General features: G+C 45.0%; 1 protein-coding gene across 2 annotated transcripts in view; it reads left to right on the forward strand.

Annotated features, from left to right (window-relative positions):
• Nucleotides 1-15,945, forward strand: part of TCF7L1 (transcription factor 7 like 1) — a 204,496-nt gene that overhangs the window by 144,100 nt on the left and 44,451 nt on the right. For both annotated transcript variants that reach the window (XM_029604169.1, XM_029604170.1), the window contains exon 4: nucleotides 6,877-6,960. In XM_029604169.1, coding sequence (XP_029460029.1) covers nucleotides 6,877-6,960 — 84 coding nt within the window. The remainder of the gene's footprint in view (nucleotides 1-6,876; nucleotides 6,961-15,945) is intronic.

Here is a 15,945-nt window from a genome sequence, read left to right on the forward strand (position 1 = left end):
GGGGCTCATTCACCTTCTCTTCTTCACTTGCCAGCAATGTCCCTCTGCTGTCTACATAGGACAAACAGGTCGATCTATACGGAAAAAATAAATGGGCATAAATCTGGCATTAGAAAAGGCAACATTCAGAAACTGTTTTAGCCTTCCAGGACATTCTCTGTCTGACCTTAAGGTTGCCATATTCCTACAGAGGAACTTCAAAGGAGCACTCCAGCATGAAACTGCTGAACTGGTACTCATTAAAAAAAAAAACCACAAAAAACTAAACAGACAATGGTTTCATGACTCACAACAGCTATCTATGAACTTAACTGTTATCAGATCATTCTGTCTTTTCACACTTGCCTCAGTTGTCAGTAGGCTGTGCTATAATGTTAACACTCTCTCCACACCATGACCTGCCTTCTCTCTGTTCTGTATATATTTTACCCATCGCTTGTACATCACTTCATGCATCGGACTAAGTGGTCTCTGTCCTCGAATGCTCATGCTTTAATAAATCGGTTAGTCTATAAGGAACCACTCAACTCCTGTTGTTTTTGCTAGCCCCCTGAAGATTTTTCATATCCTTTACTTGTGCTTTTATTATTCTGCTTGATTCTGTTTGTGAATGTGGAAGGGGGGAAGTATGAGCATGGTTCATTCATAGGATGGGAGGGGAAACCCCAGGTGTTGGGTAATTTAGGTGGCTGGGTTTTCTCAGCATTCTGGATGGAGGGGTGGGAAGGCTTAGTCTGTATTGCTTTTTCCTTGTCAAAGGGATCATTTTGGTGTCGGCCATATGTTCCTGCTTGTTTTCTCCACTGGAGTCTGGGTCGGTGTGTACACAGTGGTGGGAAGCTGAGTGAAGACACAGCAGTGATAGTCTCCTAGTATGTGCATTTTGGAGAGCTGTCCTGAGGGAATCGACTGAGGCGATGTAGGAAGAGTGTGGTTACTGCAGCAGGGTGCAAGTCACAGCTGTCTTGGAGTCCAACGGAGGGTCTTCTGCATGTGGCCACAGACAATGACTGTATGTTATGGACATCTCATAGGGTAGAATGAGAAGGGGGGGATTAGGGCTGGGGTACAGGTTTTGTTGTTGGGCTGTTTTTCAAGGGTTTGGGTTCCGGGTTGCTTGCTAATTGGAGTGGTTGGGATTCAGAGGCTCCTTTGCTCAGAATCTCTGGGGGGAGGGGAGGGTAGGAGGTTGCAGCATTGAAGGTGGTGGGGGGTATGGAAATCTAGGGTGGGGTGCTTCCCCTCTTCTTTCTGTAGCTGTAGTTGGTTAAAGGGAGTGCATCAGGGGTTGCTTCTGGGGAGGCTAGTTGGGTAGGGGTTTCTAAAGTTAAACCAATGGTTTGTATGGTGCCACTTTGAGGCAGTTTGTATGTGTTTTCCTAGCATAAATACATAGGCAGTACATTTTATTTCCCTCATCGTTTACGGAATAGGCACACCAGTTGAGAGGGGGAAACATTCTTAATTTTTGAAGAGCAGTGGAGCTATGGTTGCAGGAGATACATGTGTCTGTGGAGCTCAATAGATTGCTTTGCAGTTGGGTGGGGCAGGTGTTTTTCTCTTCCTTTAATACAAAGAGCAGATATGTGTATCTTAATAAAGCTTGCCCTATAAGTAAATCTCTGACAGATTCTGCAGGTTGCTTTACTGTTCTGGAATGTTACATTTAGGGTCAGTGGTTTCTCTTGATCAATGTGAATGGCCCAAATGAGGGCTAGCAGTCATATTAGGATTTGACACAAAGACTGGAGGATTTCTCTAGGAATGGACAGGGACAGGCAAAGGGTTTGCATCATCTTGATGAGTGGTCTAGGCTTAATTGATGTTTGGAGGGTTCAGTACCCTTTGAGAAGGGACTATACTTATTTCTTACAAAGGCACAGTTCGTACAGCTGCATGGATATATATATTTTTTTATGTGCAAACTTGCCATTTATCTGACCACCATCTGGTCTTGCTGCCTATGTATATCTCTCATACAATGGGGTGCAACAAAATATGGAGATTCAAATCGTCCCTTTTGGAAAATTAACAGTTTTGTGAGATGATAGGTAAAGCTATCAGGGGCAGAATTTAGTTTTGCTAGCATTTAAGTAGGGTAAGGCATTGGAAGGTCAGATTTAACAGTTAGACTGTAGACATAAAGTGAGCTATTCTCTGAGTATATAAGGCTTTACAGGCATGTAGAGAAGAGTTTGCATTGAGAGGTCCTTTAGATTCATGAGACAAAAGTTCTATGAGCATGGGGACAAAATGGGAGCTTTGCTGGCAAGGGCATTAAGGAAGAGACCTTCACAAATATATATTTGCAGTATTTGGGGAAAATAAAATGTGATGCATTTGCTCTCTGAAATTAATAGTACCTTCCAAGAGTTCTATAGAAGCTGTACTCTGCTCATGAGAATTTAATACCTATCTACAGTAAGTACAGTCACCTTTCCTGCATTTTCCAACACTGACTACTAGAATGGCTGTTCCTATTACAGTAGTCAAAATTGAGGGCTATGGCTGCACTCCTGAATGGGAAATATCCTGGCCCTGATGGATTTCCCCTTGACTTTTATGAGATGTTTTCATAAGAGCTAGCCCCTGTCCTACTTGGAAGTGCTTGTCTTTTGGCAACAGTTCCCTGAGACCAACAGCTATCTATTGGAGGCCATTTATAGTGCTCCTACATAAGTTGGATATGGACACAGCAGACCTAGGGTCTTATCCCCCCAGTATCCCTACTGAATGTGGACCTGAAAATCAAAGGTACTACAAAGACCAGAGATGCTACTGGCGTATTTGATTAAGCCAGATCAGACTGGAATTGTCAAGGGCCAGCTGTCAACTGTTAACACTCACCAGCTATTCAATATTATGCCTCTAGCTGAAAAGGTTAGGATATCTGGGCTGGGGTAGGTCTTAGATATAGAAAAGGCCTTTGATAGGATTAGATAGCCTTTCCTTTTCTCTGTTTTAAATAAGTTTGGTATTCCAGATCCCTTCTGCGCTTGCGTGAGGGCCTTGTATCATCAACCTAGAGCTGGAGTAGTAACTAATGGCTGTAGATTAAAACCTTTTTTTTTTTTTTTTTTTTTAGTTAGTGGCACCAGACAATGTTGCCTGCTATTCCATTCATTATTTGATTTGGCAATTGAGAGAGTGGCTCAAAAGATACAGGCATGTCCTGTTTAGGGTGGAGGGTATGGATCACATTAATTCCTTATATGCAGATGACGTACATTTTGTTTCTTTCGGACCCCAAGACTTCTGGCTCCAGACTGTTGGTGGTGGTAGAGTATGGAAAGATGTCAGGATACAAAGTTAATTTTAATAAGTCTGAGGTCTCTGCTACATGGATGGCAACAAAACGGGACATACCTCAAATATTTTTCTCATTTTAAGAAAGCCGAAGACTGCATTAATTACTTAGGCATCTGTGTTCCCAGAGACTTCGCTGACCTTTACAGAAGTAATATGGTGCCTGTATTGAGCAGAATATAAGAAGACTTATCACTTTGTCTTTTTGGATGGGCAGAAAAGGTATTTTGAAAATGAACATTCTACCTCTGCTCATATGTGTTCCAACACGTTCCCTGCTACGAGTTTGACGGGTTTTTTTTTTTTTTGCTAACATTTAATAGTATGATCTCTAAATTTATATGTCACAACAGACAACTTTCCATTAAACTTTGCACTCTCTGGAGAGCCAGAGAGAGGAGCAGGATGGATCTCCCTAATTTATAGGCTGCTTATTGGGCTGCTCAGTCTCAGACTGTGGGAAGGGATCTGGGATGTACCTCAGGGTTAGTGTCTTCACTCCCTCTCCTCTGGGAGGGAACCCCTTCCTCTCTGTTCACGTTTATAGCAGAGATGCCGTGGATAGGTGGAGGTTAGGGTTGAAAGTCGTGGGGCAGCTACAGGAGGGAGGAGTGTGTTTACAAATCTTTCTCAAACCTCTGCTCGGAGGATGGGGTTTGGGAGGAATCTTTGGTGTTTCACACTAAGTTTCTGGATGCCCTTTGACACTGTGCAGAGGGATGGGAGCGTTGCTGGAAAAAGTATTCCTAGGAGATGAATCTGGCTGCTAAATAAAGCTTATACTTTGATGGATGTCTGCTCGAGATCACCCCCCTTGCCTGGATTGCACAGTGGAATGGAGACCTCAGCTTACTTTAGACGAAACAGATTTTGGGGGGCGCTGTCCACAGAATCTCAATTTACAGGAAGAGGGTCAAGCTGATGGTGAAATGGTTGCATCATACATATTGTTATCCCCTTTTTTATTCTGTTTGGTTTTTTTGCTCCCGGGTCTTCAAATCTTTATTGGAGGGGGATGCGGACTATAGGGTTTTTTGGGGGGGTTTTTTATCCGTATGTGGTGGGGACTGCCTGTTGGCGTCTTTCTGGTGTCATGTAGACGGGATGGTTTTGGACATCCTGAGTGGAGCTCTCTCTTTGGCTCCAGAACTTTGTCTTCTGAGGCAGCGGGGGACTCCGATTGGCCTCTGAGAGAATATTGGCTGATCAATTGATTCATGCAGACAGATTTATTATTGTGCTGTTGTGGAAATCGGTGTGGCACAAACACATTTATGAGATTCTGTGTTAACTGAGAAGTTGATCTTTCTGTTAAAGCATAATGTGACATTGTATGACAAGGTTTGGAAGTTTCTGGGCTTATGAGGTGGGCAGGGGGGGATGTGTCGGGGGGGGGGGCTTGTTGGTTTTGTTTTGGTTTTTTTTTTTTTTGCTTTCCTCCACCTCGCTTAACTATTTTACCTGCAATCTCTGTGCCTGTAACTTTTATATTATATTGTTGACTGACTACTTTTGCCACTGGTGTGATGCTGTGTGCTACCCTTGTTAAAATAATTTAAAAGAAAGGTGCATCCTTTTGAGACTAGGAGGGACCTATCCTTAGGCTTGTGAGGGTCCATGGCAGCCCTCAAAGCAATGCTGTAGAAGATTAATTAATGTTTATAATGTCACCTCTACACGGGTGCTGTGTGTGGGGGGGAGGGACGACGACACATGTTTTTGGCGGCTGGCGCAGTCCTCCCTTTCTGAGTGTCCACAGGAATGAAGAGTTGCCTCTGAAGCTTGCCCGTCCCTAGCAAGGTGTGTGTGCCATGTGCTTTGCGTTACATCACCTCTAAGTTTTTCTGAGCTTTTCTGACATTACGCAGCTTGCAATTATACTTGAGATTCTTTAATTTTTTCAGTGCTGTCAAACTTAACACACTTTTCTGTTACATTGATGAAATGCAGAGCATAGCTTGCAGAAAGCTAATTTAAGAGTAACCATTCTCTTGTGGTGATAAAAAAAAATGTGCTACTGCACCCCAAACCTTAAAGGACCTGACTTGCGAGAGAAAACCCTTCAGTTGATAAAACGTTCATGTCGAGAATCGGGGGTGGGGAAAATGCCTTACTTAAGTATTTTATAGTTATGCTTGGCTCCATGATGGTGCCCACAGTGCCCAGCTGTGTGCAGTGGTGGCCTGGCCAGGTCTTATTCTGAAGCGGCTGGGGCAGTGTTTTTCCCACCCGCCCACTCTTTTCTGGACGTAGAAGCAGCACTCTGTGAAACTGTGATTTCCCTGGACGAGGAAGTCTGCTGCAGGCTGAGGTGGCAGCAGGACAGGAAGTGCTGTGAGGGAGCTGCTGGTTCTCGGTGAGACTTGCAGGGTGGCAGAACCCTTCAGGGCTCCCGGACTATATGCCCAGTGTAATAAGGAAAGTGTTTAAAACTGTGCGCTGAAATTCAGCTTGCAATTACTTCATGCACCAGCTAAAAAAAAAAAAGTCGTTTTAACTCCCGATGCAGTAAGCTAATGGCATGCTAATGCATTGGGAGTTTAAAAAAAAAAACACACGCAGACTTGTAAAGTGTGTGCTCAGTCGTTTGCACACGTGAGCCTGGGAGTATCTCTGGGGTGCACACTAGTTTAAAACTAAAACGCGTGCCACTCATGTTTTGTGCCCATAAAATATCATTTATGCACCCAAAAATGCTTTCAGCAAAGAAGACAAATTTTAAAACTGTTTTGATTTTTAACTAGAAAGGTAGTATAACAAGAAACAAATACTCAGCACAGGTCCCAGCACCAGAACGCTTGCTTCTGCTCATAGGCTGACACTAGCGCCGAAAAGTTTGCTCCCCCTCTCAGCAGGAGTAAAATTTTCAGCGCAAAGAAAACGGGTAAGCCAGCTCGCTGCAGCGATGGGCAATAGTTAATGCCTTCCTTAGCACGGGGGTTGCCGTATGAAGGCGCTAAACAGCATGCAGAGGTTTGCGTGCTAAACTCTGTGCATCTGGAGGAACGTTCGTGCACAATTGCCAGTAAAACCGCGCGCGCTCCTGAGATGACCGTCTTGAGGCGCGAGTAGACCAGGAAATAGATGCGTCTTTGGCTGCAGGGCACAGGATGGCCTTACTGTGCCACATGAAATCCTCTGAAGGACAAAGGCGGCGTTCTAAGTGTTACTGTTCTCCTCCTCCCGGGGAGATGAGATGACTCACTTTTGGTCTGTGGCCAGTGGTGATGGCATCTGGGATTGTAAATGGTTTTTCATGTCCCAATTCCTGGTTTCCTTATCTAACACTGGACCGCTGGACCCTGCTGTAATCTGTTGAAAGTGGTGGGATTTAGATTTCAAGAAATGAAAGGCAGGGTGCATTTTATTTTGGGGAGGAGAGAATGCTTGTGCAGGGCAGTGAAACCAATGGATAGAATAAATTTTGTGACTATCAGATGGGTTTACTTAGTTTTATTCTCATTTTTGTGCGCTAGCAGTAACTTGTTTACATTCTTCCGCTGCTCAGTTGCACTTGTTTCTCCCATTTCCCTTTTCCTAATGGATTTTCTCCTCTCTCTCTTGCCTCAGTACCTGCAGATGAAGTGGCCCCTGTTAGATGTCCCAACCACGGCTGGACTCAAAGATGCCAGATCCCCATCGCCTGCACATTTAGTGAGTATCAGCGAGCTCTTTTTTTTTTTTTTACCAAGCGTCACTGCGTTACAGCAAACTATAATGTTCTCTGCTTGCATCTACAGCTGCCATTAACACTGCCACCTTGCTTTTCCCCAAGGAGATAGTAAATATCCTGAGGTGAGAATCGCTTGAACCGGGAACCAGGCACATGTTCTTTTAAAGCAAGTAGCGTTGAGCTAGCCGCCTACCCATTATTCTCCCCCTCGTTGCGCCGTTCTTGGGCCCCTAGCTGTGGAGACGTTGCTGAGCTCCGCAGGGTAGATCTTGAGGCACAAGGAACCTTGCACTGAGGCTGTGTAGCCAGGAAGTGCCATTCACTCCTCTTATCTCTTTACAGGCCCTTGCTTTGGGAACTTTTTTTTGTTGTTGGGCTGAATGAGGACTAGAAGGGTCCATCCAGTTGTCTTGCATTTGGAATTCTGGGGGCTTTTATTGTTTTCAAAAGATGAAGGGAAGGATCCAGCAGCTTTTCCCCCTTCTCTTTTGGGTTTCCTTAATCTAAACCGGGCTGGAATTTGGCACCATGCGCCTTCAGTCGCAGCTATTCTGGGATTTTTCTTTTTTTTATTTTGTATCCCCTTCCCGACTCACTCAGCCCAGTCATCACAACAATGGCTCCTTCCAGAATCTGCAATCATTTATTTAAAATTTTGTTTTTAATAGTAAACCCCCCCCACCCCCCGCAATCTAAAATTCTTGGCGATTTACAATAAAATGTTCACAGTATAAATCACACAAAAAAAAAACCATAAAACAGTGACAAACTTCTGTCAGTCTATATGCACCCAACTTCGCATTCATTGGGTGCTAAATCTGGCCACTAGGTGTCGCCATTGCATGATGACTGGTATCTCCATCCCACCCCACCCATCGCCTGTGAATGCTGCTCCTGTACAATCTCCGGCTGAGCCAGGATTCAAACCCAAGTTTCTCCGGATGGCAGTGCACAGCACTGCTGCTGGGCTGGCCTTGGATTTTGTGTCCCAATGCAACTTATTATTTTTTTTTTTCTCCCAGTCCATTTTGTTCTCATTCCTGGCGAGCGCTCAGCATTTCACCTCCTTAAGTTTCCACTCTAGGCTGTGACCTGCGCCCCCCTCAGGAGTTAGGCTTTCAGCAAATGGGGATTGTTAAGCTGTTTTCAGGGGCCTTTTCCCATTCCTTCTTTGTTTATTTTCTAGTCCGTGAAAGGCAGACGCGCTTGCTTCCTGCACGTTCCGGCTGTCTTGAAAAGCCATTAAAGCCCCCACTTCACTACAAATATCTTCCACCCCCATCACAGGCCATCGGAATCCAACTGGAGTATTTGTCAGTCAATTGTCTGGAAAACTGTCCCGAGACCAACTAAAGCGTTTCCCAGAAACCCAAGAATGGCCAGGATGTTTGAAATTCTTATTGAAGTGACAGGGCAGGAGTGCTGCGGATCATTCTCTCTCCACAGATTTGCTTCCACCCCCTAGGGAAGTTCGGCATTAATGTAGGGTGACTTTTCAGCTCTGTGGCAGGCGCCGGGATGGTTGGGGGAGGGAAGGGGGCCTCGACTTCCATCCTGGAGGGCCTGCAAAGGATTTTAGTTTTCAGGGGGCAACCAAAAGATGGAAATTCACCTGGTTGTAGCTTGGCTCTATGCAAATATATTTCATGAATGTTAGACAGAGCCACCCTACTTCCCATCTCCAAGAAGGCTTTTGTTTTAAGACTATGGTCATTGACCAAAGGGAGTAATGAAGCTCACACTGTAATGTTTCATCTTTAGACCGCATCCTTGATTAAGGAGCAGTAAAACAAAATGCTTGAACTATGAACAAGTTACTTATTTTTGTCTTTGTTCTCAGGGACACTGAGTGAACAAAGTTTCATATATATTGTTTGAGCTTCTAAGGGGATCAGTTAACATAGTAACATGGTAGATGATGAACATAAGAAATTGCCATGCTGGGTCAGACCAAGGATCCATCAAGCCCAGCATCCTGTTTCCAACAGTGATCAATCCAGGCCATAAGAACCTGGCAAGTACCCAAACACTAAGAAGATCCCATGTTACTGATGCAATTAATAGCAGTGGCTATTCCCTAAGTAAACTTGATTAATAGCTGTTAATGGAATTCTCAAAGTACTCATCCAAACCTTTTTTGAACCCAGCTACACTAACTGCATTAACCAAATCCTCTGGCAACAAATTCCAGAGCTTTATTGTGCGTTGAGTGAAAAAGAATTTTCTCCAATTTGTCTTAAATGCGCTACTTCCTAACTTCATGGAATGCCACCTAGTCCTTCTATTATTCGAAAGCGTAAATAACCGATTCACATCTGCTCGTTCAAGACCTCTCATGATCTTAAAGACCTCTATCATATCCCACCTCAGCCGCCTATTCTCCAAGCTGAACAGCCCTAACCTCTTCAGCCTTTCCTCATAGGGGAGCTGTTCCATCCCCTTTATCATTTTGGTATCCCTTCTCTGTACCTTCTCCATCGCAACTATATCTTTTTTGAGATGCGGCGACCAGAATTGTACACAGTATTCAAGGTGCAGTCTCACCATGGAGCAATATAGAGGCATTATGACATTTTCCGTTTTATTAACCATTCCCTTCCTAATAATTCCTGACATTGTTTGCTTTTTTGACTGCTGCAGCACACTGAGCCGATGATTTTAAAGTATAGAGACAGTATAAAGTATAACACTTATATGGTTACCCTGGTAATCATATGTACAGACAAGTACCATGTCACCTTACACACAGATTTTATTATTGAAACATGTAACCGAAACTATATTGGCACTTTGTAAGATAGTATCACCCTAGCTGAACATTAAAAATATGTGCCTATTTGTAAGCCATTGTGATGGTGCATAACCGAACGACGGTATAGAAAACGTTTTAAATACATCTTTTTTTTTAAAATAAATTATCCACTATGATGCCTAGATCTTTTTCCTGGGTGGTAACTCCTAATATGGAACCTAACATTGTGTAACTACTGCATGGGTTATTTTTCCCTATATGCAACTCCTTGCACTTGTCCACATTAAATTTCATCTGCCTTTTGGATGCCCAATCTTCCAGTCTTGCAAGGTCCTCCTGTAATGTCACAATCCGCTTGTGATTTAACTACTCTGAATAATTTTGTATCATCCGCAAATTTGATAACCTCACTCCTCTTATTCCTTTCCAGATCATTTATATATATATTGAAAAGCACCGGTCCAAGTACAGATCCCTGAGGCACTCCACTGTTTACCCTTTTCCACTGAGAAAATTGACCATTTAATCCTACTCTCTGTTTTCTGTCTTTTAACCAGTTTGTAATCCATGAAAGGACATCGCCTCTTATCCCATGACTTTTAGTTTTCTTAGAAGTCTCTCATGAGGGACTTTGTCAAACGCCTTCTGAAAATCCAAATACACTACATCTACCAGTTCACCTTCATCCACATGTTTATTAACCCCTTCAAAAAAATGAAGCAGATTTGTGAGGCAAGACTTGCCCTGGGTAAATCCATGCTGACTGTGTTCCATTAAATCATATCTTTCTATATGCTCTACGATTTTGATGTTGACAATAGTTTCAACTATTTTTCCCGGCACTGAAGGTCAGGCTCACTGGTCTATAGTTACCCGGATCAATGTTATACCAAAAATGAGAGAAATAGACAATCCAGCCCATCCTATGTGCCCAGTTATCCTGTTTACACTGCTCAAGATACATCCCAGTTGCAGCCACAGAGCATGATCACCTGCAAGCTTGCACTCTCCTCTTATCCAGGACACTCTTTGCCTTCCTGCTTTGTACTCCACCATCTTGGGTAGGAAAGCGAACGTAGGAGCCATAGTTTTCAGTTTTTCTTTTTTCCTGGGAATTTCAATGTTATAACAAAAACAAATAGTGGATAAATGACTTCTTGAAGTTATAACAAAACGTTTCCAGGAAAATTAAAAGAAAAACTGACAACGAAGATCCCTAAGCATTCTCGATGCCTATTTAAGTTTCCTCTAGCAGCCACCTTTCCCATGTCCAGCCATGAGGATCCATAATAATTGTCAATAGCCAGCAATACTAGCATGACTGTTGCCCAGGCTCCTTGGGCTCTGTCAGACAGAACATGAGCGCTTTCATTTCCGCTAGGACCTAGAATCAAACTAGCGGCTGGGTTTGTCTGGCAGTCTGTCATCTCAGTATTATCTAAATCAGGGGTCCCGGGCTATGGCTGATGGGTCAGACCTGGCCTGCAGAGCTCACTTTTCTGATCTGATCTGTGGTGGAATCCAGCCTGCAGAGGAAGCCCTTTTCCCCCCTCACATGTGATAGAGAGGCTGGTGGAAGGAAGAGCCAACCAAACCCACTCCACTGAAGAGAGCTGCTGACAGAGAGGCCAAGGAAGATGAAAGATGGCTTCTGAGTTAGGTGGGTGAGAGCAAGGAAAGGAGTGCTCCATATACCACTCTCCCCACGCCCCCTCCATCTGTGACAGGGTTTGCCAACTTCTGAGAAATCCAGAAATGTATGATCTCCTACACCCCTGGGAACCCTGCTGCTCTGCATTCCCAGCCCTTCTGCCTGACCACCTCACCCCTGCCCCACCTGCTCAGCAAACTCTAGCCCTCTCAGTGACTCGAAATGTCCTATGTGTCCTTTCCCTTGAAATGTTTGGGGATGCCTGATCTAAATGGCCACCATTACTAATGAGCCTCCCAGGCCCCTTGTGTAGCCTGCCAGATAGACTTGGCTATGTGAGCACTTTCTGCTAGGACTTCTGGTTTAAAGAATTGCGGCCTGCTAGTCAGACCCAGTGATGTCTACCCCAGCCCCTTGTATCCTCAAGTGATACCAGTCAATCAAGTTGTAACCTTCCTGCTCAGCAACATTTTAAAGTTGTTGGAATGTCTCCTGGTGTCCTTGCATTGATTTTACCATAGATAAGGGTGCGGGCATGTTGGTCCCAGCTGCGTGTGTGTGTGTGTGTGCAGTTCTTTCATACTGAGAGTCAGAAGAACCTGATACTTGAACCAGAGTAGATTAATTGAGCATATCTGTTTCACTTGCACAAATCCAGCCATTGTGCGACTCCCCAACAACAGCCCTGAACATCCTTGTGTGAGTCCATTTTTTTTTTTTTGCAACAAAAAACGTGGTCTGTCTGGATCCAAAAGGCAAAGCCAGTCTGTGATGGGAGATTAAAAAAAAAAGCAGGACTGGAGCTGAGGAAGGTGGAGCAGGGTGGTCCCCGTTGGAGAGAGCATTAATGTACCAGCTTTGTACAGAAGCTGAAGCTCAGCGTAGAGCAGGCACTCCACACGCAGTGGTGATGCAGGCAGGGCTGCTGCAAGAGGATTTGGCACCCTAGGCAAGCAGTCGGTCACGCACCCCCCCCCCCCCACACACACACACACCTACCTTACCTATTGGAGCAGGTGCAGACAGTGCTCCTTTCTTTTGGTGGTAATGGCGCAGGCACAATTATCCCTCCGGGCCTTGTGCTAGTGAGATTTTCCCACTTCCAAAGTTTTTGGCGCTCTAGGCAACTGTCTAGTTTGCCTAATGGAAGCCCCAGCTCTGAATGCTAGGCTTGCCCCCTGTTTTCATCGCAGGCCTAAGCAGCGCAAGCAAAGATTCATACCTCAACCCTAGCAGTCACGCTCACTCTCTGAACAAATTACAGCGCATAGGCTACATGCGCACACACGCTGCCCCACCACGCATCAGTAGTACAAGCAGCGAAATCTGCCCTAAGAGGGGAGCGACATTTTTTTTTTTACCTTGGGCTTGGCAGCATTGTATTATACCAGAGAGAGAGAGTCGGGTTTGTGTATCTGCTGGAGGGTGCCCATTTGGGCTCTGGTTAGCAGGGTAATAAATGGTGCCTGGCTCTGGTATCTTTGTGTTGGAGGCGCCCCTTCCAGCCCTCAACCACAAAAAAGAAAAAAAAAAAAAAAAAAAAGAGAAAATAGGTGACCATAGGACAAGAATAAAATGACTTGGAGACTACAGAGCCATTCCTCCTGTCACCATATCCAGTGAGGTTTCTTCACCCAGGTGCATCTGTCGCTCTTTTCCCAGGCGGGGGGCGGGGGGGGGGGCCTTCCATGCTGGAAAGGAGGGTGGTGGCTGCTCCGGGGCCCTGGGAGGTCTCTGGCTTTATCTAGTCCAGACTACAGAGCCTCTAATTGTCTGTTTCAGCAGGTCAGCGGTTCAGGGACAGGTCAGGAGAGTACAGAAGGCAATAATTAACTTTTTCGGCAGTCATCTCTGACCTCTGGTTGCCTCCGCGTTCTGCCGTGGTCCAGATTTCATTTTCTGATCGTACGCAGGCGTGTGGGGCACGAGCCCCCATGCTGGTGGTGGTGCTGGTGGGGAAAGAATGGCAGAAGTGTCTTGGGCTCCTTGTGCTGCTCCCAGTAGTAACGGTCTGATTTGGGAGGGGGGTGTTAATGTTGTGAGAGGAAGATGTTTTTCAGAACTATGATTGGCAGAAAGAGGTGAAAAGCGGTCTGTTTTTTGGTTTCTTCCTCTGGCTTTGCACTCTGTCCTTTCTGGGGAAAGGCACAAGAGTTGACTTCGCCTGTGCGCCCTCAATCTCCTACGCTCTGCTTTTCGCAAGGGTGTGGCAAACCGAGCTGCCCCGGGTGTGGACAGGTGATGAGCGGTGCAAAAAAAAAAAAAAAAAAGTTAGGGCAGCTACCAGACAAAACTGTGATTGCTCAGCACCGTGCTCTGATGTGGGTGTGCCTGGGAAGGCTACAGTGAGATTGTGGTCGTGGCCATCAGATGGAAACATTTTGATTGGTGACATTTTTTGTTTCTTTACCCTCTCCCAACTGGAGAAGCTGCAGTGATTATGGCGAAAGAACTCTGCCTTTACTAATGAATTTTACTCTCTCTCTCTCTCTCTCTCTCTCTTCCATGGCAGTGTAACGCTAGAAGGGCTTCATTCCAAGAATCACCATGAGTGCTGAATGACTCTTTGGGTGGTGGTAGCTTGGGGGCTCTGATGTTTGAATGAGTCTCGACTCTACTCCAACCCTGCAGGCAATAACGAGAGAGGTTACAATCTCCCCTCCCTCTACCCTCGTTGGCGTCCTTTTGCCTTATGTGCGATTGCAGCTTTAATGAATGCCGTTGCATTAGGGGGCTTGTTTTGCTGCTGGAAGCTTAAGATACAGTTTGAGCTGGAAGTTCTTGCGAAAGAGGACCCAGTAGCGTGGCAGGAGCTGTGACACATGATTGGTAGCAGTGATGAGATTTAAAGCCTTCATAGGTTCTATGGTTCTGTGCTCCAGTCATTCTGTAACCTTGGGACAAATCACTTAACTTTGCCTCATTGCTCTCTCCTCAGCTCCCTGCTTTAATTTTACTTAAGCCCCTCTAGCTCCTGCATATATTCAGTGCATGTGGAAGGTGTTTTCCCTGTTTGTACCACAGAGGTGGAAGTCTCTGACATTTTGGGCAGATTTCCGCTTTCTGTGAGGTGCTATTTCTCATAACAGAAATGGATTTTAAGTACCTTTTGTGTTTCGGTTAAGGATGGGCAATGGCATTTGCTTGGACTTCTTATAACCAAAACTTTTAAAGCTATCTCTCTCTTTCAGCTGATCTGTTAAGAGAAGAGGGGTCTGACTGACTGGCTCTGTGATTGGTAGCAACTGGGACCCATTCCTCTCTGAGGGCAGTTCTGTCTATCAGGCCGATACAGTACAGTGCGCTCCACCGGAGCGCACTGTTAACCTGCATTTGGACGCGCGTTTTCGATGTGCTAGCTTTACCCCTTATTCAGTAATGGGTAATAGTGTGTCGAAAAGGTGCGTCCAACCCTCCCGAAACTAATAGTGCCCGCAACATGCAAATTCATGTTGATGACCCTATTAGGTATTCCCGCATGATACAGTAAGTAAAATGTGCAGCCAAGCCGCACATTTTACTTTCAGAAATTAATGCCTGCCCAAAAACTGGCGTTAATTTCTGCCGGCACCGGGGAAGTGCACAGAAAAGCAGTAAAAACTGCTTTTCTATGCACCCTCAGACTTAATATTTATTTATTTATTTATTTTAAGTTTTTCTATACCGGCATTCGCGATAGATATTGCATCATGTCGGTTTACAATTAACAAGTGGATAGGGGAACAAGAGGCAAAAAATAACATTGATCTTAGTAATAATAATAATAATAATAGTAGTAAAAAACATATTAAACAAGAGCAGGCTAAGGAATGCAGTTACAATAAAACAAGGGAGTAATATAACTTGGATCATAGAATTACTTTCAGCTAATTGGATCATAGAAAAGAAGCAGGGGTTTAAATAGAGAGAACATACATGCCAGTCAATGTGCTTATAGCATTGATGAGTTGCCCTTATGAGGTAGGGATATTAATTACCATGATTAAGGCAAAGTTTGAGCGACTAGTTAATAATGGAATAGGTTCAGTTTAGTTCAGGAAAGGCTTTCATGAATAGCCACGTTTTAAGTCTTTTCCTAAATGTAGGAAGGCCTCCGACTTAATATCATGGCGATATTAAGTCGGAGGCCCCAAAAATTAAAAAAAAATTTTAAATCGGCCCGTGGGTCAAAAACTGGATGCTCAATTTTGCCGGCGTCTGGTTTCCGAATCCGTGGCTGTCAACGGGCTCGAGAACAGATGCCGGCAAAATTGAGCATTGGCTGTCAAACCCGCTGACAGCCGCCGCTCCTGTCAAAAAGGAGGCGCTAGGGATGCACTAGTGTCCCTAGCACCTCCTTTTACCGCAGGCCCTAATTTGCATAGGCCACCCTCCTGAATCGCGCGCCCAGGAGAGTGGCCTGTGCGCACGCCGGGAGAGCGGGCACGCGCCAGCTCTCCCGCACGTTTCTCTGAATCTGCCTGTATGTGAGATGAGGTGGAAGTCTCATTCCATTGGTTAATGTCCATACAGCTAAAATCGCTGCTAATTGGCACCCACCTAGGCTGTCTCTGCAGGGTGAGG

The sequence above is a fragment of the Rhinatrema bivittatum genome, chromosome 5 (genome assembly GCF_901001135.1).
Source record: "Rhinatrema bivittatum chromosome 5, aRhiBiv1.1, whole genome shotgun sequence".
Classification (NCBI taxonomy): Eukaryota; Metazoa; Chordata; class Amphibia; order Gymnophiona; family Rhinatrematidae; genus Rhinatrema; species Rhinatrema bivittatum.